The sequence below is a fragment of the Drosophila mojavensis genome, unplaced genomic scaffold, assembly GCF_018153725.1.
Source record: "Drosophila mojavensis isolate 15081-1352.22 unplaced genomic scaffold, ASM1815372v1 contig_80, whole genome shotgun sequence".
NCBI classification, from domain to species: domain Eukaryota; kingdom Metazoa; phylum Arthropoda; class Insecta; order Diptera; family Drosophilidae; genus Drosophila; species Drosophila mojavensis.
In genome coordinates this window covers 7,748,878-7,773,546 of record NW_025318906.1, presented here as the reverse complement: position 1 = coordinate 7,773,546, position 24,669 = coordinate 7,748,878, and the positions used below count along the sequence as shown (strand labels likewise).

At 43.1% G+C, this 24,669-nt stretch overlaps 2 protein-coding genes across 20 annotated transcripts in view; one reads left to right on the top strand and one right to left on the bottom strand.

The window, feature by feature from the left end:
- The window catches only part of LOC6579055 (sorbin and SH3 domain-containing protein 1), a 45,648-nt gene extending 23,898 nt beyond the window's left edge, over positions 1–21,750 (top strand). For 4 of the 18 annotated variants that reach the window (XM_044010644.1, XM_044010643.1, XM_044010656.1 and 1 more), the window contains 16 exons: positions 4,362–4,790; positions 5,490–5,588; positions 5,838–5,977; positions 6,081–6,153; positions 6,429–6,461; positions 6,987–7,140; positions 7,211–7,331; positions 7,628–7,660; positions 8,133–8,185; positions 8,251–8,429; positions 8,815–12,879; positions 19,757–20,063; positions 20,126–20,240; positions 20,316–20,522; positions 21,259–21,491; positions 21,558–21,750. In XM_044010644.1, coding sequence (XP_043866579.1) covers positions 4,362–4,790; positions 5,490–5,588; positions 5,838–5,977; positions 6,081–6,153; positions 6,429–6,461; positions 6,987–7,140; positions 7,211–7,331; positions 7,628–7,660; positions 8,133–8,185; positions 8,251–8,429; positions 8,815–12,879; positions 19,757–20,063; positions 20,126–20,240; positions 20,316–20,522; positions 21,259–21,491; positions 21,558–21,726 — 6,410 coding nt within the window. In that variant the 3' untranslated portion in view covers positions 21,727–21,750. Of the gene's footprint in view, positions 1–2,305; positions 2,428–4,361; positions 4,791–5,489; positions 5,589–5,837; positions 5,978–6,080; positions 6,154–6,428; positions 6,462–6,986; positions 7,141–7,210; positions 7,332–7,627; positions 7,661–8,132; positions 8,186–8,250; positions 8,430–8,814; positions 12,880–13,092; positions 13,228–16,802; positions 16,905–19,756; positions 20,064–20,125; positions 20,241–20,315; positions 20,523–21,258; positions 21,492–21,557 lie in introns of those variants that run through there. The other 14 variants (XM_044010648.1, XM_044010651.1, XM_032729666.2 and 11 more) reach the window with 13 other exon arrangements.
- The window catches only part of LOC6579053 (ribonuclease Z, mitochondrial), a 34,541-nt gene that overhangs the window by 8,287 nt on the left and 1,585 nt on the right, over positions 1–24,669 (bottom strand). The window contains exon 2 of one of the 2 annotated variants that reach the window (XM_002004914.4): positions 22,895–24,401. The exons of the other annotated variant lie outside the window; for it this stretch is intronic. Within the exon in view, the coding sequence (XP_002004950.3) occupies positions 23,326–24,401 (1,076 nt within the window). The 3' untranslated portion in view covers positions 22,895–23,325. Of the gene's footprint in view, positions 1–22,894; positions 24,402–24,669 lie in introns of those variants that run through there. 2 annotated transcript variants of the gene reach the window in all.

Genomic DNA, 24,669 nt, shown 5'->3' with positions numbered 1-24,669 from the left:
CTTAAATTTTATTGATAAATTTATTTAAATTTATAGTAAAATATATATTTTTTCTTCTTCCTATATCTTTCGCTTTTTTATATCTTCTAACCTTTGCCCCAAGCTACAACCTTCTCTTGCCCACTCCCCTCGTTCATTCAATTGAGGCCCAATGACCTTTACAACCTGCTGGCCCAACCCTAGACCACTCCCACCCTAGGCCCAACATGATAGACATGAAACTCGTGCCGCTTTCTAAAGGGCGCCGTGAGTGAGTAGATGTGCCATTTGGTGCAGCAGCACTCCATAAATACTTTGCGCACTCAATTATGGGGCAGACCAGATAAATCAAAGCGGGAATGCCAACCGATACGCACACACAATAGAAAACAATGTGGCGCACCTAGTGCAGGCTGGGTCACAGCGCTGCTGTTAGGTCGCGGCTGGCCACGCCGTCATTCGATAGCTGGGCAGAGCCCAGAGTCAATCGCTCTATCCAAAAGGCGGCCGTTCCAATCGCCTAATAAATGGGCGCACGCACAGGTTGCTCGCAGCTCGGCCAGACTGGGACAGCCTCAGTTTCTACGGCTGCAAGGCCACAAGACACAGCCACTAAAAATATAGTTGTAGAACGCTTCTACAAAATACCCTATGAAATGAATGGGTGGAGACAATGGGAGGGTTAAAGTGGAGACATTAGAAAGGGATTTCTTTGGTTTCTCTAACAGTTATTATAGGAGATTTCATGAATTTGTTTACAAAGTTATTTTTTACGGGACTTCAAATTTATATTACTCATAATTCAGGTAAAAAGTATGAAAGCGTAGTATATATATATATGCATATATATTCTTTGTTGCAATTGTTATTTGTATCAATTTGGGTTCATTAAAAAATGAACAGTTTTTTATATATTTTTCCTTAATTTATTTTTATCAAGAAAAAAATAAAGAATTTTTTGGAAATAGTGAACAAATCAGTAATTTTATATACATATTTATCCATTTCATTATTAATTATTTTTAACAAGAAAAACTCTAGAAATTCAGTAAAAATGAGTAGCTACATCTCTTAATTGCTTTACGTAATTTCTACAATTTGAGGAGTTCTAATTGTTCTCATTCTTATCCGATTATATTTCCATATACTAATTTGTAATATTGCCTGGGCATTAACTAGTCTATCATCTCATACCTGAACATATTTTCTCTCTCTCTCGCTCTATTTGCCGTCCCAGTCTACAGTCTACATTCAACTTAAAATTAAAAGTGCTCTAATTGCAGGTAGAAAATATATTTTTACTGCTTCGGTCTCCCGCCCTCATTTGCTTAAAGACCCATACGATATTTTCATTTCCATTTTCATTTTGCAAATCAATAAATTTCACATAAATTGCCAACAGCTACGAGTCGATTCTCCAAGTAAATGCGCTTCTTCACGAACGAGCGCGGGCGCTCCTTGAAAAAAATAAAAATAAAACACACCCAGCAGCAGCAGCAGCAGCAGCAGCAGAAAGCTAAGCTAAGCTCCTGCTCTGCCCTGCCCTGCCCTGCCGCTCCCTCTACGGCTCAAATGGCTGAGGCTACTTTAATGAGCATTGTTTTTTATTGGCTACAAACAAAAAACAGAAAAAAACCCCAAGCAAAATTTCCGTTTGATTTATTCCTAAAGAGCATAGAGCATAGAGAACAGAGAACTGAGCAAACCGGAAGTGCCAAGCCAAGCCAAGCCGAGTCGAGTCAGAACCAAACCAAACCAAACGCACATTCGGCTTTTGTTTTCTTTTTCAAAAAAGAGTTTACAAAACAAATGAAATCATTTTGATTGACTCTTTAGCTGGACTCTTTTATACACATATATATAGTATACATGGGGAGTATAGTCAAATGCATACGTATAGGTGTATTCAGCATTCAGAGTATGGTATATTTAGTTGCTTACACATCCGTTCCATTTCGCATTGCACGCATAATTGGCGTTTCACCCAAAATAAAACTAAAACTCTGCTTTTGTCTTGCTCAAATCTGAATATACTATAAATACATATATACATATATACAAATATATGTGTATGTATGTGTGTATGTATTGAGTGTGCGCTTCATCGAGCACGCGCTCCCATATTTGATTGCAGCCGTAATTGATCTTCTATTTAAAATTGCTGGGAAATTGTGAACTCTTGCGGGGTGTGTGTGCTTTGACTGTGACTGTGCCTGTTACACATACATATACATACATGTGTGTGCTTGTGTGTGTGTGTGTTGTTTTAGTCATTTAGCAGTTGTTCCCAAAAAGAAAAATCAGTAAACGCCGAGTTGGTCTGCTCGACGACGACGGCTCACGCAAAATTCAGTCGCTTTGAGCCGCGCGCGGAGTCAGCTACTCGAGAACTCGTCGCAACGATCCAGTTAAAAACGATTATATAGCAAAGATAACATCCTCAGCAGGGTAAAAAAAATAAAATAAAAATAAATTTAAAAAAAAAAGCTTTCTGCAGCAAAATTGCGAGTGTTAAGTGAATGAGTCAGCGAGTGGCGGGACGGCACAGGATTGTGGATTTGATTTAGATTTTGATTGGCATTGGCAAGACTTTGATACGATTGTATAATTCGATCAAGTGCTGATTGAATTAAGACGTCAGCGCATCCACCCACTATAAAAATACAGCAGAGTGAGGCAGAGATGGGGAGCGGGCGCGCTATATATATCGAAGCCAAAACGTATTCTATATGCGATATGCGTGTCAATGTCTGGCGGCGAATCGCGCCTAGGGCAGGCAATATCTATGTAGACAGAAGTGTATCTAATGTGTGTGAGAGTGTGAGTGCGTGTATGAAGCTGGCTGCTTGTGTATTTGTGTGCTATTACAGGTGGCATATAAATCTGTTCAGTGAAAGATCTTGACTGCACGAACAACGAGGGCTATTCTGTAATTATTCTCAATCGAGTGAAACTGAAATGAAAGAACTATTTTTTGCTTTTATATTAAAGTCAGTTATAGAAAAATTTCTGCCATTTTCATATATACTTGTTCTATAAAATAAACAAGTAAATTTATTTACAATTTTCTAGGAAAATTTACATTTACTAATAATTAAAATTAATTTCGTCATTTTGATTCATAAAAAATTCTGAATTGAAGTTTATCTTTTAGCAAATGCTTTCTACATTTAGTATGCTTCAAATCTTAAGGCAGTTGATTTGAATCATAAAAAGTTATAAATTAGATTCAAAGTAGATATACAGGTGTATGATATAGAAATTATAAAAAGTCATGAAAGTTGAATTTCATGTTTTAGCAACTCAATTGCCATGTATAAGACATTTCGCAATCAAATGTCAAATTTAAAAAAATATATAAATAACAGCATTTTATCGATTTAAAGTAATAAATAATAGCATCAATCTTGCTTGACCGAAATTAGAGGAGTATGCAAAGAAATATATATTAAATGTCTGCACTGTTTGAGCGACAATCAAATCCAATTTTATGTATGTTATATAAAATATTTATTAATATTAAAAGGATTTTGGGAAGGGCTTTGACACATAAGTATAAAGATAAGATCTCTTACGTTCACCCATGAGCATTCTAAGGCAAAAGTTGATTACAGAAAAACGTTGATTAAAAAATAGTTAAAATTTTAATAGAAGAATAAGCAGATAAAACAGATCTTCGGATTCGAATCAAACCAGAATATTTCATTATAATTTATTATATTTGTCCTCCCTGCTTCCACTGTCAGTGTTCACTGTACTTAACAATTGAAACACCTCGTGAGGTTCGTTTCTTTTAGCGTGTTTCTTGTCGTTTGTCGTTTGATTCAAATATAATTTTATAACAGTCTGTGAAAGTCTTTGTAAATTCTAAACATGCGCCAAATGCGATGACTCATCCCTATGTATGTGTGTCTACATAGATGTTTATGTGTGTGTGTGATAGTTTTTTTTTTTTGTGTTTTTGTTATTGCTTTTCTGTGGGCAAATTTTGAATGGGTGCCAAATGCGGCTTCCTTGGTCGTATTAATTATTGCTGTTCAACGTCGCGATGTTTGTTTGTCAATTTGTCTTCGCTCGGTTTGTTGACTGCAGCATTTATTTTGGTTAGAGAAACCAATGAAACCAATGAAACGAATGGAAGGCGAGCATCAGCCGCAAAGCGAGCATAAATTTGTTGACAAGTGTAAATGTCAGCCGTTAGAAAATATATACATGTATCTGTATAGAGAGAGCATAAAACTCAACTAGAATGTGAACTTGCGCCCCTGAAAATGTCATGTTTAGCCCACCCACCGAACCACCGAACCACTGAACCACCGAACCAGTGAAAATGTAGACAACTGTGTCATAAGAGCCCATCACTCATTCCACACTATCAACAGGCGTCTGGACACCCAAGAGCCAAACACCGTACGGCTCCAGCAACGAGCTAGATCACAGCTCCTCGGCGGCGCCCACTCCACCGCCGCCGCCCACACAGCCCGTGTGGACGCCGCAGCCGTCGCCAGCGTTGAGCGGGCGCAAGGAGTTCCGCCCTGTGCGCTTTGAATCGCCCACACTACCGCGACGCTACACGGCCCTGCAGCAACAACAACAGCCAGCGGCAGCGACGACGACGACACCACCGTGGTCTTATACAAACGGCAGTTGCCCGGTGCCTGCACCACGCAGCAGCACCACCACCACCAGCACCAATCTGAGCACGCCGCCCTCAACGCTCAACTCCAACAACTCGGACTACGCGGAGACCGATTATTCCAATCAATTTGGCCCAGTGGCACCCAGTGCCAGCGTCTCCGACAAGATCAAAAGTAGATAATATTCTCAATATGTGTGCAAGAGCTAGGAAAGCTATTTGTGAATACCTTTAGTGATTAGAGAGGAGAGATTTAGGGGAGGACATTTGGAGACCAGCGATAAAATATAAAATAGCAAACAAATCTCACTAGATTTTTCAAATATCATAAATCTTTTATATTAAGAACAGAGATCTGCAGATAAATGGGATATAAGGGATCTCTATTCACATTATTATATAAATATCTAATATTAGTGATTGAGATATGAAGACATTAGACAAAATCTGTTTAATGTTTAATGAATTCTAGAATCAAATCTCAGAGATCATATTCGAGTATTAGAAATCATATATTATTATGTTTTTGAAGAGTGCAAACAAGATATATGAGAAATCAGAGAAGTGAGGTATTTCATATAAAAATTTGATAAAACATATATCTAGAGCATTTGTTGTGATTTTATAATTGAGAATCATAACAACAAAAAAAAAATATATATATATATATAATTTTCTAACTATAGTTTCTAGTCAATCACTAAATAATTACTAGGAAAACCTTTGATCTTTACAAGATCTACGTATAATTTATATAAAATAATTAGAGCAATTCCAAAGTCTTGACACTCGTATTTTGCTGTTCGAACTAGACTTAGCTTAAAAAAGTTTCCTCTATTCATATGACTCTCTAAACATTTTCTCATTTGTGAAGCATTTGAACGCTCGGCTTCCACATCGGAGCTGTATAGGCCGTTCGCACGCCGTCAACCAAACGACACTAGCCGCGCCGTCTATAGGCCCAATGAAGTCAGTAAGTATATCCACTGTAGGCCCCATACAACAATAAAGTTGTATGAGATGAACAGTTCGAGCGTTCGTTCACAAGTCGTTCGCACACACGCAAGATTAACAGCGGCAGGTGCTGCATTCTAAATGTTTTACACACGTTTATTTCCACTCGGTTTCCACTCCCATTGACAATTCCACCTAAAAAACAAAAAAACAAACACTGACTCCACTAAAACTAAAAACAAGAATTAAAACAATCTCCGGTTTACAGTCTACAAAGTCAAGCACGAGTATATGAGCGAACCGGAAACGGAAAGCGATCGTCCGAGAAAAATGGCACAGTTAGGTCGACGGCAATACGAAGGGATCGGTCCCGTTACCAACGATGGAATGCCCATCATACTCAGATCGGTAAAAGCAAAAACTAAACAGAAATCAGCTCAAGTTCAGCTAGCGGAGCGAACCCACAATCTTCCCTATTTGATATATACATATTTTGTCTGTTACGCTGCAGGAGGTCCAGGAACCGCATCAGCATGAATGGTATAAGCGCCTCTATCAGACCATACATAAGCAGAAGAATGGCGGTAAATGTTTTACCACTCAGATCCAACAGAACTTGAAGCATTATGAAACCCAACCAAAACCACATTCCCATATATAACTTATGATCCACTTAACCTATATCTTTATAATGCTTCAGTTCTGCGCCTGCTGAACTAGTTGTTTAACTCTCTGAATTCTCTTTTTCGAATGCCACTCCTCTACTATATATATATATACCATATATCACCAATTGTACCCATCCCCATACGCTTTCCACACTCTGTCTCTCTTTGTCTTGTCAAATCGCACTCAACAGACGAATTTGTGATACGCTACAAGTGTCCCAGAGGTGATTTTTTAAAACTCTTTATAACTTATCGTACTTTTAAATATATCCATATAATATTCTAAATTCAGTCTAAGCTTTGCTTAAGTAGCTCCCACTTATCGCTTCGCCTGCTTTTGGTAGTAGCTGTAACATTTATGATTTCTAATTTGGACATTTTTCTTTTTATCAGTTTTGGCATGCGGAAGTCGATTTAATCATATTTTATTCTTATTGGACTTTATTATATTATATTATATTATTTTTTGCTCATTTTTTGTGCCATTTAGCTCATTGGAACACTTTAAACAAAATTTCTACACTAATCTTAAACTAAGTACGTACTCATACACCAAGCTCTAACATTATGTCTGCCCTAAACAACAACAATAATAATAACAACAACAATTGCAACATCCGTGATAACAACAACCACAACAACAGCAACAACAACAACAACTTCAGTAGTGCTCGTAAATTTCTAATAACTTTTCTTTACAATATATTCAAAAATCTAATTTAATTTTTGTCTATCATCACCTTACACAGCTCGTCCATCCTATAAGAGCAATGGTTATGTCTCTGAGCCCGAGCCCAACTACGATTCCGATTACTCAACAGTAAAATATCGTACACCCAATCCGCTGCGCGTGCAATCGGTCTCGTCGGCTGTAAATGTGCGCAATTTAAACCAGGACGATAAGTAAGTTCAGTAGACTCTAGAGCTCTAGAAAGATATGTATATTTACTTTGCCTACGAATTCTCGCTTCAGATTGTATGGTACTATGCCCAATCCCATAAAATCGGCACAAAACTCATACAAGAATCAACCTGGTCGCATCGAGGACTATACCACGGGTCATTCGTCCGTTTCGGAGAAGGAGAAGAAGGAGGCAAGTGCCCAAGTCAGCAGCAGTCTGTAGTCACGCACAGAGCTCTATCCCTATCAAGAACTAAACTATGTGAACTCGTCCATGGCTAATGCTATGCATCCACAATATTTTTCCATATGCTCTCAGCTGCTTTTCACTCATTTCCCCCCATTCGCACTTTCACTATATATAATACCCCCCATATCTGACACACGATATCATACGCACGCTCTCATTATTTATCATTATTTTCGTCCTACACAAATCGCGTAGCAATTTATCTAACTCACAGCAAATTATTCTATTCACAATTCTAGTGGTGGGACGAAGTGATGGACATCTTTAACGGGGTATGAACGCTAATCTATATAATTTCTAGTCATAGATTATAGATTTTTATTGCAATTTTTTTTTTTTTTTTTGTACACCCTGCACCCATTAAAAATGGGTAGATTAGTTTCCTGTTAAGTTTATAAAAATATGATTTTCGTTGAATAGTGAAATCCTTGAAAATATGCTTTAGTATATCTTATCTGTCTTATCCCCTCTCCAATTCAATAATTATGCGTAACGCTAAGTGGCTCAGGGAACATACACGTATACCACGAATCATAATAGAGTTCGTCGATGATATTGATAATTATGCAGTAAGTCCTCAATAGTCGAGTTAAGTCTCTCCAGAAAGGGTCTCATTGCGTCCACAAACGGCACTCGAAATACTAATTTTTATAGTAAAAATTAAAAAGTCTTGAAATCGTTTCATTGGAAAATAAGTTGAATGAGCTCTGTCTAATATCAATTTATCTATTTATTACAATACAGAATTTGGAACAATCGAAACTATCGCCGCTTTACACAGAAGGCAATTTGTCAAGGTAAGAAAATCTAGCCCTCCCTAAACTGTTCCTCTATTAATATTGTACATTCGTATTCCCCGCAGAGCTCTGGCCAAAGAATCTGGTTATACCAGCGATTCCAATCTAGTCTTTCGCAAAAAGGAGCTGCCCTTTAGCAGTCCGCTGAGTCCTGTGGAGCAGCGTCAGGCCTACAAGAGCTTACAAGCCGGTGGTGAGCCGCCTTTGCTTGGCTTCCGCAAGCCAGCGCCCGAGAAACCCAAAGGTAGGATAGTTCACAATTGAACTAGCTCAATTATTCTTAACATGGTTTCTCTCACAACACTAAATAACTAAAGTTAAGGCGCAGTTGTTCGTACTAATTCTTCAATTGGTGTTGGTTTCTCTCTACAACCTTTAAGCTCTACTCTGTTCTACTACTCCTTGAGTCTAACTAGTTTGTACTGTTCTTAATCAATTGGTAAACAATATATACCATATATATATATACTAGTATACACACCCACTGCCACACTAGAAGTTGTTATCAGCAAATGCGTCGAGCGTTCTTTGAAGCACTGCAGCACCGGGCACCCTCTATAAAGTCGCTGCTCCTATGATTAATATGCAAATCTCTCTCCTGATTTCGACTCTTCCGACAAAACCTAAAGAAATTGTAGAAGAGTTTGAATTTATACAGATAACGCCGACGCTAACCAAAATACGCGTCAGCACCAAACCCTTAGAGGAGACTAAGGAAGAATCGGATAAAGCCAAGGTAGCAACGCCAGCAGCAGCACCGCCACCACCACCACCTCCTCCACCGCCACCGCCGCCGCCTCCTCCGGCTACAGCTACCAAAATGTTTACGCATTTCTCGAAGAATCTGCCCTCGTTTATACCGTTAAGCAAGAAGCAGCAGCAGCAGGAGACTCCGCCGCTACCGCCCAATCGTCGCTCCTCCTGCACGAAGAGCACGGTGCGCGTGGAGAAGATAACGAGCAGCTGCTCGAAATCGCGTCACGATCAATGCTTTCAGCCACCAGGCGGGAATAGCAACAGCAACAGCAATACTATTACCCTGCGCAAGGTCTCTACCGCGCGTCGGGAGCCCATCTGTCGCTCCAAGTCCACGGGCGCCGTGTCCACATTGCTGGCCACGCTGACCGCCACCAAGGAGACACGCAGCAAGGATGGCTGTCTGATGAGAGTGCAGCAGCAGCAGCAGCATCACGCTCGCCTGCGCTCCGTCAGTCCGAGCCGTCGTCCGGCGCGCCTCCTGGCGCTGCGCCATTCGAGTCGCAGTCCCGTCGCCTTCGGCCGCAGCATTTCCAAGGAGCGCAGCTTTGCCGAGGAGAAGAAGCGACTGGAGAATACGCTGCCTGCGAGCCGCACCAACTTTGAGGCTAGCACGAATATACTGAGGGATCCCTCGCTGAAGTCGCCGCAGGAGGTGCGCGAGGCGGTGCGCTCGTACGCCACGTGCAAGGCGCAGCATACGCGCAGCAAATCGTTGCCGCGCTTGCGCCACAGCACCGTTAGCACCACTACTCGCCACACCATGTGCTTCCCCCAGGTTCGACCGCAGAATCTGCTCGACTGCAGTCGTGCCCTGAAGAAGGTGATGCCCAAAAGCAGCAAGGTGCAGACCCAGACCATTGCCACGGTGCATCGCAGCGCCTCGAACGAGAGCTTGCCCAGGACCAACTCCACCTACTCCATTGACTCGGTGGTGCGACAGGAGTATGTGCCCATAGCACCGCCCAAAACCTATGTGGGTAAGTCGAAGCCAGTCAAATCGCTGCCAGCGCCGCTGCAGACCAGCCGCAGCGAGGGCCACGTGCCACGCAAACGTGCCGGCACCGCCAAAGCCACCAAGACCACTGCCAAGTCCAAGCCAGCTGTGGCCCAGCAATCCTACAGCGAGACGGTGCGCGAGAAAACTCACTTCTGGAACGATTACAATGCCAAGCAGAGCCAGACCCAAACGCCACACTCGCTGCCGCAGCTAATCAATGGCGGCACCACCGCTGACTACAAATACTGCTCGCTGGTGGAGCCGGCCTACGGCGAGGATATCTATGACTACACCGCACCGCCGCCCTCCAGCTGCATTGAGGATCTCGTGTGGAAGTATGAGAGCAAGGCACAGGCAGGCGCTCGACCGCAGGCTGTCACGGACATCGCCCGTCCGCAGTCGCCCGAGGTAGTGCAGCGTCGGTTCTCACCCACGCGGGAGGTGCGTGTGCCGCAGCCGCAGCAGCAGCAGCCACAGCAGCAGCGGGAGGTGCGTTCGCCCTCTCGTCGTCGCATCGACAGTCTGCGCTCGAGCCAGCGCCAGGACAAGGAGCACCAGCAGGCGGTGGCACGTGCCAGCAGCCTGAGTAGCGCCGACGATCGCAGCAGGCGGCAGCAGGGCGGTGCAGACAGCACTACCGCTGGCGGCCTCTATCAGTGCGGCGAGCTGGCGCACAGTGCCACCTCGCTGGTGCAGCTGGAGCGGCACAGTCCGAGCTGCCGCTACCGCAACAACTGCGAACGCTTCACCGAGCTGAATCGCTTCTACAGCACCTTGGAGCGGGTGGGGCAGCTGGAGCGGGCCACCTCGGCGAGCAACTTTCATCCGTTGCGCAAGGATGCGGAGCTGCTCGACTTCGATGAGTGGCGCAAGGTGCGTCTGCACGAGCGGGCCGAAAAGGAGCTGCAATACCTGGTCGGAAAACTGCAGTCGGATCAGCGGGAACGCGATCTGCACTTTCGCTCGAAGGACGTGAATGAGATCAAGTGGCGGCAGGAGGCGGACCAGGCGCTGCATGCCAAACAGAAGTCCGTCGAGGATTTGCGCGAGAATTTCGAGCAGCTGCAGCTGCTGAAGCGGCAGCGCGCCGAGGCGCAGCTCCTGCCGCCCGTGCAGCGTCAATGGCGACGCAATACCGTCGCAGATCTGGCGAGCAGCCTGGAGACACAGTCCCAGGCGCAGGCCCAAGCCCAGGCGGAGCGACATCTGAACAACGATCTGGTTAGCACACTCTCCAAGGATCAGATCAAGAAGATAACCCAGCAGCTAAACGAGATCTATGCGGGCAATAGAAGGGCCACGGTGGAGGAGCAGTATGTGGTGACCGTGGAGAAGGACTCCAAGCCGAGCAGCCATGCGAACACGCTGAAAGTGCGCTGCAACTCGAGCATCAGCAAGGAGCAGCTGCTTGGGCCGGTGCTGCGCAAGCGCGAGGAGCAGCAGCAGGCGCAGACGCTGCCACGTGCCACGCGCAGCCAGTCGCCGGTGGTGGTGGCTCGCGAGACACGCGGCGCTATAGCCGCCAAGAATGCGGAGCTAAGCCTGAGCAAGCCGCCCGAGGTGCCGCCACGACCCAAGCCCAAAGCGGAAACCAAGCCAGGCATGGCTAAGGCTGAACAGGAGTCGCAGCAGTCGCAGCAGTCCCTGGAGCCGCAGGAGTCCAAAGAGAATCCCATCAATCAGAAAATCCAATATTTCGAGGAGCGCCAGTTCGAGGAGCCCAGCAAGACCATCTACCATGCGCGCGAGGACAGCTCCCCGGACGAGGCCGAGGTGATGCGCCTCATCGAGCAGAACATGCAGGCCAGGCAGCAGGCCCGCCACCAGCACAGCCACAGCCACAGCCACAGCCACAGCCACGCCCACACCCAGCTGGTGCACACGGAGCTGAGCAACTCGCTGACCGATCTGAGCGGCATCTACGGCGAACGCGCCGCGGCTCGCGTAAATTTTCACTTGCACAGCCCGCCCGAGCGGCCGCCCGAGGAGGAAGCCGCGCCCGATCCGGCGGGCGAGCTGCACCGCTACGGGGCTGGTTCGCCCGCTGGCAGCGTTGAGCTGTACGATGCGTACTATCGGTCGCGCAGCCTGTCGCCGCAGTCGCAGGTCTCGGCCTGCTCCAGCTCCTACTTGCAGCGCGTCTACACGGGCGAGGTGCAGAAGATCAAGCAGAAGTTCGAGAGCATCGAGCGGGAGCAGTCCAACGAGCGGCGTCATTTTTTTGGGCTTAGCCAGCTGCGGAAGGCGCGCAGCGATCCTCAATTGAAGGCCGGAGGATCAAAAGACGCCTCGGGCAACGCTGCGGATGCGTTGCCAGCCGCCGATGACGGCGTCAGCCAGCTGACGCACAGGTTTGAGTTGCGCGCGGCCACGCCCACCGGCTCGCCGGAACGTGGCAGGCGGCGACAGCGCGGACTCCTCATGCCGCACATCGACATCATCAGCAAGACGGCGGAGCTGCTGCCGGCCAAGGCGGCCAGTCCGACGCGCAGCCACAGCAGCAACAGCTGCTCCACGGGCCACGTGCAGACGCTGCGCCATCGCTACGAGTCCCCCGAGCCGGGCCAGAGTCTGCCCCAGCGTTATCTCTCCACCTCGCTGGCAGATCTGCGGGATGTGCACGATATCTCGCCCCACTTGAGCGGCGACTGGGTGGCCCACAAGCATCCGCAGCGCACGCCGGCGCTGCCCAAGAAACCCCAACGCCAGCCGGGCCCCCGAGCCAGCTCCACCTCGCCCATGCGTCCGGCCAGGGCGAGTCAGCAGCCACAGACAACAGCCAGTTCCGACATCTTTGCCAACCAGCAATTCGATGCCCACAAGCATCGGCCCAAGGCGCGCTATGTGCCCGACGGGGAGCCAGCGGCTAGCGCCCGGCGTTGCCCGGTCGGCAGTCTGGAACGTCTCAAACGCAGCGCCATGGCGGTCACATTTACAGGTAACTCAACTATCTGACAGTGTTGCAGTGGGTGTGTCTCTCTCTCTCTCTCTCGGGTTGTTGCCTGCGCTCATCTAATCTCGTAGTCCTAGGCTTGGTTTTTCGTTACTTTTTCTCTATATTGGAGACTCGGCTTACAATTGGTTTTCCGCTCACAATTCGAAATTATTTTATCCATCTACTGTATTGTCCATTTGTCCATTGCTGGCGTAGATTTTGACTCGAGCGCCGCACCACCACCGCCCATACCCCCACAGCCGCCACTCAAGGGCCCGGGGAGCCACTCGGGCTACGAGCCCTACAGCCCATTCGTCTACAGCAACGGTGATCGAACTGATTCGGGTACAGGTGAGTCTGCAGGCAGGTGGCCAGCCAGTCAGCGGCGTTGCCAGACCGATGCTTGTCAAGTGTACTAAAAACCAATTGAGCGTACTAAAAATTTTGCAAATTCTGATGATTTGCATTTCGAAAGGGGGAACTATCATTAAATACTCGCCTAATTCTCAGGGGACTGTAATTTCTATAATGCAGTTGTCTCTAAATAATTACCTTATTTTTGTACTAAAAATAATTTATTAAAATAAATGTATTATTTTGTGACTATTTTCATATTAAGTGGAGCAACATAAGAATATACCCTGACACATATATTTTTAGATATACTTGTTTTGGCTATTATAATTAGATTTGTACTAAAAAAACTTAAGACAATTTCCGCAGAGAAATGTGAAAAGCAAAATAATATAATTGAAAATGTTGTTTTGAATGAAAAAAAAGCTGGAGAAATTTGATCTATACAGAAACAAAGATACAAATTTGTCTGAGATCTAAGAGAACTATATCAAAATATTAATATAGATAAAAATTCACTTAGATCTAGAGATAATTAAATCATACTTAAGTAAAGTCTAATACGAAATGGAGATTTTGATTTACGTACATACATGTACATATATAATCCAAATTGATAATTTGCTTAAACCTATTTAAGTAAAGAAACTCCCCTTGCCATTCGTGTCTCTCTCTCTCTCCACCTGACTTCACGCATATCTCTCTTATATACAAAATGTATATTTTTTTCCAACATTAACCCAATTCCAATTCCTTAATTACTTCACATTCTCCTTGGTCAATCTTATCAACCAGTTAACTCCCTCGGTCTGCGCCCCCTTCACATTGAATTTCTGTTGGCTACGCCTCTGCGTGCTGCGTTCATTCAACGACCTTTGCGAAATTCCGTTTTTATTCTCTTTGAGTTATTTTGTGTGCTCTGCTTTTACTGTCGCAACAAATTTCCGCAATTGCTGCAATAGCAATGGCTTTTCGTTTAGAAGGTGCGCCACCGCGTGCATTAGTTGGCCAAATTAATCGATAGGGCCAATAACAGAGAGCCAAAACTGACTGCCAGCGCGTTGTTGACCCGCTTACCGCCACCTGTCCAAGGCGCAAGCCGAGCACGAGCTCGACCATCGAACCGAGCGAACGAATATCCAACAACCCTCAAAGCCGGCCCAGACGTTGCCATGGCCAAAATGTGTCAACAACAACAACTAGAAGAAGAAGAAGAAGGAGAAGAAGAACAAGCGCTGGTCGAGCTGACGTTGGTTACCTGTTCGGCGCGGCCTTTCCATTCAGTTAGTTTCACTTTTCCGTGCCAAAAACGTCAACGCTCGACCATTTCCTAATTAAATGCGACGCGCGTCAATTTCCACTTACATAATGCACCACTGAGTGGTGCGAAAAAAAAATAAGAGCCGTAAATCTATGTAGAAGAAGAAAAAGCAACCGCTAGAAGAAATAGAAATAAATTAAAAAATAATTATGATACATCAAACGTTAGCGCCGCGACGCAGCGACACCTACGCGGCCCACCAACAACACCCTGGCAACAGCAACCACCACAGCAACAGCAACAGCAGCAGCAGCAACCACAGTCGACGCACTGCCTCAACGGCGGGCAATCGCATGCACTGGCGACAGTCGCATCAAAAGCTGCACAGCAGCTGCAATGATTTAGAGCTGACAGATGACAACATTCAACAGCAGCAGCAGCAACGGCAGCAGCAACAGTTGCGCCGCAACAACAACAACAACAGCAACAGCTTTGATCAGTGGCAGCGACGTCCGCTGAGCAGCGATGGCAACAGCTACTACAACAACAGCAACAACCTGACGCCAGCCACGCTGCATCGCAGCGTCTGCGATGTGCCCAACTGTGGCAAGTTGCTGTGGCTGCGGCGCGACACAGCAGCAACAGCAGCAGCAGCGCCCATGGTGCCACCGCTGCCAGCAGCAGCAACAGCAGCAACAACAACAACAGCCACAACAACAACAACCACAGCAATGAGCTATCATATTGTAGGTCTGCCCCCCACGCCGTCACCAGCGCAGCGTCAGGCATATTTGGCCAATCGACATGCCATAGGCGCCTCCATGCCGCTGCTCATGTGGCAGCAACAGCAACTGCAACAGCAACAACTGCAGCAGCAACTGCAACACCAGCAACAACAACAACAGCAGTGGCAGCAGCTAAGCGGCAGTTAGTATAGCGCTTAATACATCTCTCCCACCGCCCCGCCCCGCCCTTCACTTACAACCCAACACGTCCCCCTTGGCCTAAGCATGTGCAGCCTCCTGGCACGCCCACTCATAAGGCAAAAACGTTCACTTTCTCAATTTTTGATTAAACGATTTTCCAGTTTTGCGCTTTCTCACGCTATTAATTTTTTTTTCTTCTTTTCTTTTTTTTTGCAAAACTTGAAACTTGTTATCAAAGCAGAGAGAGAGAATGAGGCACAGAGAGCAACAGATAAAAGAGAGTGTGGGAGAGAGAGAGTGAAAGACTATCTCTCTCTTTCGATTGCCACGCTTTTGTCATGCATCTCACGTTTTTCACGTGCCTCGCGATAAAAAGCTTCGCATTGTTGGAGCTTTCTGAGGTGCAACGATCTCTTCAACTCTGATCTTGTGCTTGGCTCCGGACAGTGGAGCACAAAAGTACTTGAAATCGAAATTTCAATACAATCATGGAATATATTTCATTTTCAATTATGAGAGAGCTCGCATAAAATCAACGTAACAAATGAATTAATGGCAAATTGGCCTTTTCTCATCTACTCTTCCGTATTATATTAAAAAAAAAAATACAAGGAAAGCATTGTAGCTAAGCTAAAATTCCGTTTGTGATAAAATCCAGTTCTAGGAACTATTTGGATGTAGTTTTCCGTGTTCGATAATATCACAACTTTCAGACTCTATACAGACTTTAAATATTTTAAATATAATTTATACATGTTTATTTTATATTATACATAAAAAATGTAAAGTCTGTCTAAATAAATGGAAAAGCTGCAAGCTACAGTTCCTTCCATACAAATTTCAGTAAATTTTTAATATATAGCCTATTCAGCTTAATGATTATAAAATAAAATATTAAATATAGGTAAATTTAAATAATTTATTAATATTATTCATATTATTATTATTATTTCTTCTTTCTTTCTATATTTGCATTTCAAAATATTTCTGAATATTTTCCCTTAAATTATTTCAACAATTGAATTCGATTCATTTGACAATGCCTCATCCAATTCACATACACACGAGCCGCGCTCTTATCAACTGTGCGTGAGTTAATTGCCCCACTGTAAGCACTTCACACTTCAACCACAACAACAACAATCAGTCGTAGTAAAAGAAGAAGAAGAAGCAGCAGCAGCTGTGCAGTGTCTGAATAAACGTGCGATTTGAGGTGGGGCGCCAAAGAAACGGCATTCGTTGTACGACGATAACTGAAATGCGACAAAGCAGCTCCAGCCTTGTCTCTCCCTCTCTCTGTCTCTCTCTGTATGTCTCTCTCTTCCACTGTGTGCTCTCACTTGCTCATTCACTCAATCTTTGCATTTCATTCAGTTTGAATTTCAGTTTTCGGTTTCGGTTTCAGTTGAGCGCAACGCGTGCTACGAAGCAGTTGTTAAAGTCGCGCGCCCCGATCGATCGGTCGACTTAAACGTGTTTGGAGCGAGGTTCGTGCATTGGCTTAGCCGAGACACTTTTGGCTGCTTTATCAGACCTAAACGACCTTCTCATACTATCTGGCAGTGATTCTGATTGATTGTGTGACTAATCACAATGAGGTGAAGCGTAGAGTAGAGTGAGGCAAAAAGAAAAGGTTTTTGTTTTCTGCATTAAGCGCTGATTAACCTAACTCGAAAGGAAAAGCCGGCTTAACGGGGCAAACAAGTGCATGTGTGTCTATGTGTGTGTGTGTGTGTGTATGTGCAGTGAAAGATGAAAATCGGCAACACTTTCAAAACGCTGCAAATTGCGCCGCCTCAAACAAATCAGTGAAAGTGAAAAATATCTCAAGTGACAATTATTTCTCCTTTTTTATTTATTTTTCTTTTTTTTTTTTTTTTTTTTTTTTTTTGTTGCTTCATACAACAACAAAAAGCTGTTTGTTTGCTGTGCTTTATGATCTTTTCAAGCATTTTGTCTTTGTCACAGACAACAACAACAACAACGACAAATATTTGTACAGCTTGTGTTCCGCTTTTTGTAAAGCCCTTCATCAAAACAAAATTTCTATTTATTTGAGATGGAAAATTTGATCTTTGGCTGCTGCGCAATTCGTTTAGAATTCGCTTTACGACTTTGCTTGATTTCCAATTGTTTAACTGCCATTCATATCAGTTGAGCGCTCCATCAATTCCCTCCCCCCGCAAGCCCATGTGAAACGCGGTCACGTCATATGCAAACGAATATCCACAACTGAATCTCCCATCTATGCAGCTCAAGGCCACAGTGAATATATTTCTACTTCATGACTGCTGCAGCTATGCAAATGACTTATATACTAATATCTAGTATATACTAAGTTTGCTTTAGTGGCTCATCTTGTCTCAACTGCTGGCGTTTATCAGCAATTATTCGCAGCCTTAGTTAGTCTTTGTTGTTGATCTTGTAAAGCATTTTAACTATATGTCTCTTTCGAGGTTTCCTTTGTTTCCAAGTACGAGCTGCTCAGGGCAGTCTCATGGCTTTGTTTTATAGCTCATCAAAGATGTTAAGTTATTAGCTACAAAGAAGCATTAACTTAATTATATTATAAATGCATTCTGACTAGTCTTCGAGTTAACAGGGAATCTGTATAAATTTATTTACATTTAACTGCATTTTTCCTATAGTTGCTTTACCTTCAGTTCCACTCAGTGTCATGACTATGAGATCTTCAATTTTCTCTTTAACTACTAGACTATTCAATCATCAATTTAATCATATTATCATTAGAGAGATAGGAAAACTAAATTTAATTTATATATTTATAGCTTTGTCAAATAAATTTAATTTAATTTGATATTTAACATCAAAATGAAGGGTAAATAATCTCTTAATTCGGGCATCAAGTCAACCATATTCCGCATAGTTTAATTTAAACAATATAATTAAGCTTATTCTTCTTCTCTTAACGTTGATTATGGCTCCCACATCTTTCTTGCTGCCCTCGCATACGTGGGCTTTATTAGTTCAGCTCTTAATTCTGCTACCTCCTTCAGCTCATGACGTCTCCAGTTGATGACGTCTCTTTATGTCTGATCTAAATCTATTGGTATTTTTAAGCATTTTTTTTTTTTTTTGAGGGAATACTTCATTGTAGATATACATCGCTAATCTAAATATCTCTTTTCCCCTTAACTATCTTCTAAAACATTTAAAATTAAAATCCTCGGTTCTTTTGGAGCTAATTCGTTTTCATAATTGTTATTGTAGAGTTCACGAACTCTTGTTGAATTTTTAGATATATTATTTTAGTCTTTTTCATAGAGTTTTAAAGCATAGAATTCAACGTATAGTTATATATTTAGTTATTTACTTGTACTTGAAGCTACACTCTTACAGCATCGTTGAAGATGTCTCTCTTCACAAGACAAAAAAATATTGCTAAACTCCATAAAACCCCCATCCAAAAAAGCTATCAAAACTTGATCAGATAAGAAAATAATAATTATAATTTCTTCATTGTAAACTTTTTTAATTGACAGCCATTGCATTGTTGAATGAATGATATAGGGGCTACATTATCTTAAGATGCCAATCACGAGCTGACAACAGCTACAGCTGCAGCAGTAGAAAGCACTTGGGCAGTCGGCTCATTCCATTCGGGTGGGTCGTCAGCCATCCACCCACTTAAGCCACACGCCCAGTTGGCACCACTTTCATTTCAATTGGTGGCTCATTTAGCTATCAGTGGAAACTAACGAGCATTAACTTCAATTGCAGCTCATTTTCGATACAATGCGAAATGTTAATTCAATTGAAAACGAAGACTAAACTATACCTCTCTCTCTCTATATATATATATATATATACTTTGTTATTCATCTCAACTTTCTCAGTTTGCCGAGAGGTTATCTGCGTTTTGTGGGGTCTATCTGCTTAGCGAGGCGTGCGCTGAACAGCGTTAACGTTGTTTATTTGCTTACCAATTGGCATGCACAGACGTTAGACTCAGATGAAGATAGCTATATACAGATACAGATACAGCTACAGGCTACAGCTACAGCTACAGATACAGATACAGACAGTTATAGATACAGCTACAGTTACAGATAAGCGCTGCGGCTCGTTTCATAACAGCAGCGACAATAACATTTTTTTTTTTGTGTTTTTTTTTTTTTGCGGTTAGCTCGTCTTACACTTGCCCTACGAGCCGCCGCCCGACAATGCCCTAACTACTTATTTCGTATTTTTAGCATCGCTCGTAACAATAAACACAAACGAAACAACAACCTTTTGGCCCGCCAGACCAGGCGTCCAATTTCCGATATTTACATATATACTCATCGATACCCTATACGATTCTTCTCGTTTCATATAGACGTCAATATACACTTCAAGACCCCACTCAGGCATGAGTACAAGCCAAACATATCGGATGAGGAATTAGCCATACGTCAAGCGGAGCATATGCAAAAGTTATACCAGGAGGAGCGTCGACGCAAATATCTACAGGAGCTGCAGGACATGAATTCGCGACGACACACCGACAATTTCACACCCTCACAAAAGTCGCCGATTGCCCTCAATCGTTACGATGACTTCCCCACAGACGTGACGCTTAAGTCGCTCGTGGGACCCAAAACAGTGGCACGCGCTCTCTACAATTTCCAGGGACAGACCTCCAAGTAAGCCACACTCAACTCTCTCAACCGCACTCTCACTCAACTTGAACTCGGATTTCTTTTAGGGAGCTCTCGTTCCGCAAGGGCGACACCATCTACATACGACGACAAGTCGATCCCAATTGGTACGAGGGCGAGTATAACGCCATGATTGGATTGCTGCCTGCTAGCTATGTGGAGGTAGATACTCAGCGCAGTAAACTATTTGATATATCCACTATAACATCTGTCTCTTTCTCTCCCTCTCTCTCGCAGATTATCAGTCGTGATGGCGCTCGCACACCCTCGAAGCGTCCCTCCGAGGGTCAGGCTCGTGCCAAATACAACTTCCAAGCGCAGTCCGGCGTTGAGCTCTCGCTGAACAAAGGCGAGCTGGTCACACTAACACGTCGTGTCGATGGCAATTGGTTTGAGGGCAAAATAGCCAACCGCAAGGGCATTTTCCCTGTCTCCTATGTGGAGGTAAATAACAGATTATCGATATTCTACTGTACACTCTTTTATTCTACTTTCCTCTGCACTACCACACTCGACTCTATCGTATGCTACTATACTCTACTCTTTTCTACCTTACCCTAGTCTACTCAACTATACTCAACTCTATTTTACTCTGCCACTACTCTTCCTATATACTCTACCCTATACAATTCTATCCTACTCTACTCAACTCTACTCTACTTAGTTTATTCTACTTACCTTACTCTCTAATCTATTCAACCATACACTCTCTACTCTACAATAATATAGTCGTATCTACCGCAGTCTCGTCTGCTATAGTAGTGCCCACATGTGTGAGCATACTCATATGAGTGTATTCATATGATTCATGCCTACTAAAGTTACACATATTTTTCCTAAGCATTGTCTGTGAATCATCAGCTCATTGTAATTACAAAAGTATTTACTTTAGAGAGATCTTACTATGCGAGAGATCTAGACCCTAAATGATTTACATATGTAAAAGAATTATAACCATAAATCAGGCCTTAGTTTTGGAATATTTATGATATAAATCTATGTAATATCCAGTCCAAAACTCAAAGTATTCCCCATACCAACTGTAAACTCTATTCACTTGCCCCTAATAACGGCTATAACTTTCAGCATTTCTTCAACATTTACGCACTTTTAATGAATCAACTAATCAAACCTTATCAACTCTTCTTCTTTCTTTGCTATTTGTGTGTGTGTCTGCCAGGTCTTAACCGATATTGGTGCGGAAGATATTGCGGCCAGAACGACAACAGTTATCAACACTCAGAGCACCACAAATTTGCGTCCAAATCTGGACGTGTTGCGCACAAATATCAATAACGAGTTCAATACGCTAACCCAGAACGGAGCACATCCGCCCAATGGCATACTGAAGGAGACCCGCACGCTGCACAAGACAGATGCACTCCATGTGGACACCAGCTCCGAGCCACTCACGTAAGTATTTGGGATCAGACAAGAAATAAACATAATTAACTTTCTGTTCTGTTCGTATCTTAACAGCTATCGCGCTCTGTACAAATATCGGCCACAGAACTCCGACGAACTGGAGATCTTCGAGGGCGATCTGGTGCATGTTCTAGAGAAATGCGACGATGGCTGGTATGTGGGCACCTCGCAGAGAACGGGTTGCTTTGGCACATTCCCCGGCAACTATGTGGAACGTGTATGAGCCCAAAAAAAGAAAAGAAAATAATAATAATAATACAAATATTTTAAAAAGTGAATCTAAATGGAGGAGCGTTAGGAACCGTTACGATATTTGTCTTTTGTCTTTGGCAGCCAAGCAAAGCCCAATCCAAAGAGTTTATAAAATTGTTAAGAGTAGAACTCTAAACTTAATTGTAGGCCAAGGCAAAAGCAATTATTAATTATTTATATAAATTATAAAAACATTATAATTTCAATTGTTGTTAAAAAAAAAAATCAAATATCAGCTGCTTTACTTTGCCGATGATTTTTCTCTTTTAATTTAAATAATGTACAACTATTTATTTATTTTTAAACAAATGTTGAAATTATGTTTATTTATATGAAAAACAAAAAACAAAAATATTAACCAGAATTTTAAACCACACAGCCCACACACACACACACACACACACACACCAAATATCGCAAGCTAAACTTAAAAAAAAACACACACACACAAGTTCAAGCTAAGATATATTATTTTTTATAATAAACCCTTTATTTTCGTTTAACTACTAATTTTAACTAGTCACAGCTAATTTCCAAAAACAAAGTAAAAAAAAAAAAAAAAAAAAAAAATTAAAAAAAGATCATCACAAAAACTAAAAAAAAAAAAAAAAAAAAAAAATTGAAAATCAGAAGAGAAAAAGTGCCTTAAATATAAAATATTTAACAAAATATTTAAAAATAATGTTATTAAAAATGAATGAGTATAATAACAGTAAAACCCAAGTGCCCTTCTGTTGTGTCGACAAAGCTAATGAATTAATATGCGACTATTTATACATTTACATAATATTATTATTGAAGAACTAAATTCGTAATTTGTAACTCTACGAGCGTTTATTACACAGACACCTGTTGCAAGCGAATGCGCATTAAGCGAATCAAATAAACATTAAACAAAAAATAATAATAATAAAAAACAAACACCAAAAACAACGTTGTTTCATTTCATCTAAATATAAAAAAAAAAATTAATTTACAATGAATATATTTAATATATATATAAAATATATACGGATATTTTTTATACATATTTAGGATATCTTTTTCAAATGATGTCTTTTGGCATTCGACAAACAAAAAAAAAAAAAAAAAAAAAAAAAAAAATTAGTTTTTTTTGTTTTTTATTATTTAGCTTTTCTCCACATTTCACTTTGAACATAAACTGATTAATCTTATTTTATTTACAATATAAATTAATAATTGATTTTGTCATTGCCTATATGGTATGCAATTTCGTAAGTTTAATTTAATTCCTATTTTTAAATATTTTAAATATATTTTATTTATACTTATATTTTTTATAAAAAAAATTATGCTGCATAGGCTTGCATAGCTCTAAATTTATGTGCTATATCTATTTCTAGGTAAGCTTTTATTAGAATCCAACTTTCTTTAAAGTTCAGGCTCAGCTTAAGGCTAAGAACCTTTAAATATATGCGCCAGTTATCACGGTAGCTACAAAAAATCCCTAGCTCGTATACAGTTATCAAGAAGACCTTTCATAACTCTCTCTCTCTTTCTCTCTCTCTCTCTCTTTCTCTCTCTCTCTCTCTCATCTCTCTCTCTCTCATCACGTCTGTGCCAATTTGCGTTTCCTCTCCTGTTTCAGCTCTCGTTTCACTGCGCGCTGTTCCAGCTCCTCGGTGTACTCGGCGTACATGGCCAGCAGCGCTGGATAGAGCTTGTGATAATGCTGCAAATCCTCCACGGTCACCTGCATATTGTCAAAGGCAATGGCCACGTGCTGCATGTCCTCGGTGCTGGGCAGGCGCGGGCATTTGGCATAGCGTTGCGAGAAGTGCGTGAGGATGGTGTGCTTGGCCTGCATGTCGCGACCTTGTTGAATGGCCTGCGAGATGGTGCTGTGCGTCTTGATGCGCGCCTCCTCCTCCAGATCGTCCTCCATGGTGGCCTCGTGTATCAGCACCGTTGAGTTGCGACCCAGCTCCACCAGATCTGCACAAGGCATCGTATCGCCGCTGTAGGTCAGCTTGATCGGCTCGCCTTCGTGCTGCGCCTGCAGCGTAAGGCTGATGCCGAAGGCATGAGGACAATGCCTCACCAGGCAGGTGGCTATCGAGGCAATGCCCAGCTGCTCGACACGCTCGCCCGCCAGCGGCTGCTCCAGCAGCTCGCCATTGCCCATCAGCGTGTAGGCATCGGCAATCGGCTCGATTTGACGATTGTAAAAGTTCAGCCAAGGCTCGATCTGACGCGGAGCCAGCAGCAGCAACGGGGACGTCGGCTCCAGCCGCTGTCGCTCGCGCAGCAGCGCAATCAGTCCGATGTGATGATCGGCATGCAAGTGGGAGACATAGACAGCCTGCAGCTGCAGCATCACCTCACGGGCACGCTCTCGTCCAAAGAGCCGCACGATCTGGCCGTGCGTGCCCTCGCCGCAGTCGAACAACATGAATGCCTCCGCCGCGGTCTGGATGAGAATTGAGCTGACGTTGCGAGTCTTATTTGGTATGCAGGAGCCGGTGCCAAGGAATATGATACGTGGATAGCTCTTGCTCTCAATCTTCAATGTCTCCGCCGTCTCGCTCTGCAGCTGGGTGAGCAGCTCGCTGAAGCCAGGCACTGCATGCGTCTCCTTGATATATTCCTCGGGCGTCAGCTTCGATTCCAGCGTGCGATCCAATCCTGTGGCGTAAAGATTTGCAAGTTTATGTAAATATCAGTTTCAGTTTATTAAGTTTCCTTTGCAGTTGAAGCAAGAGAGGAAGAGATGGTGTGAGTCCATTAGATGAGATGAAAGGATTGAAGATGGGTTACAGCAGCTGTTGATTGTTTGTGACTTTGAACATGTTTGAAACTTGTGAAGGATGGCACTCAAATCAGGAAATGTTCAAAGAACTTAAATATTTATAAGTTGTTTAAATAATTAAAAAAAAAAAAAAATCCCAAACAG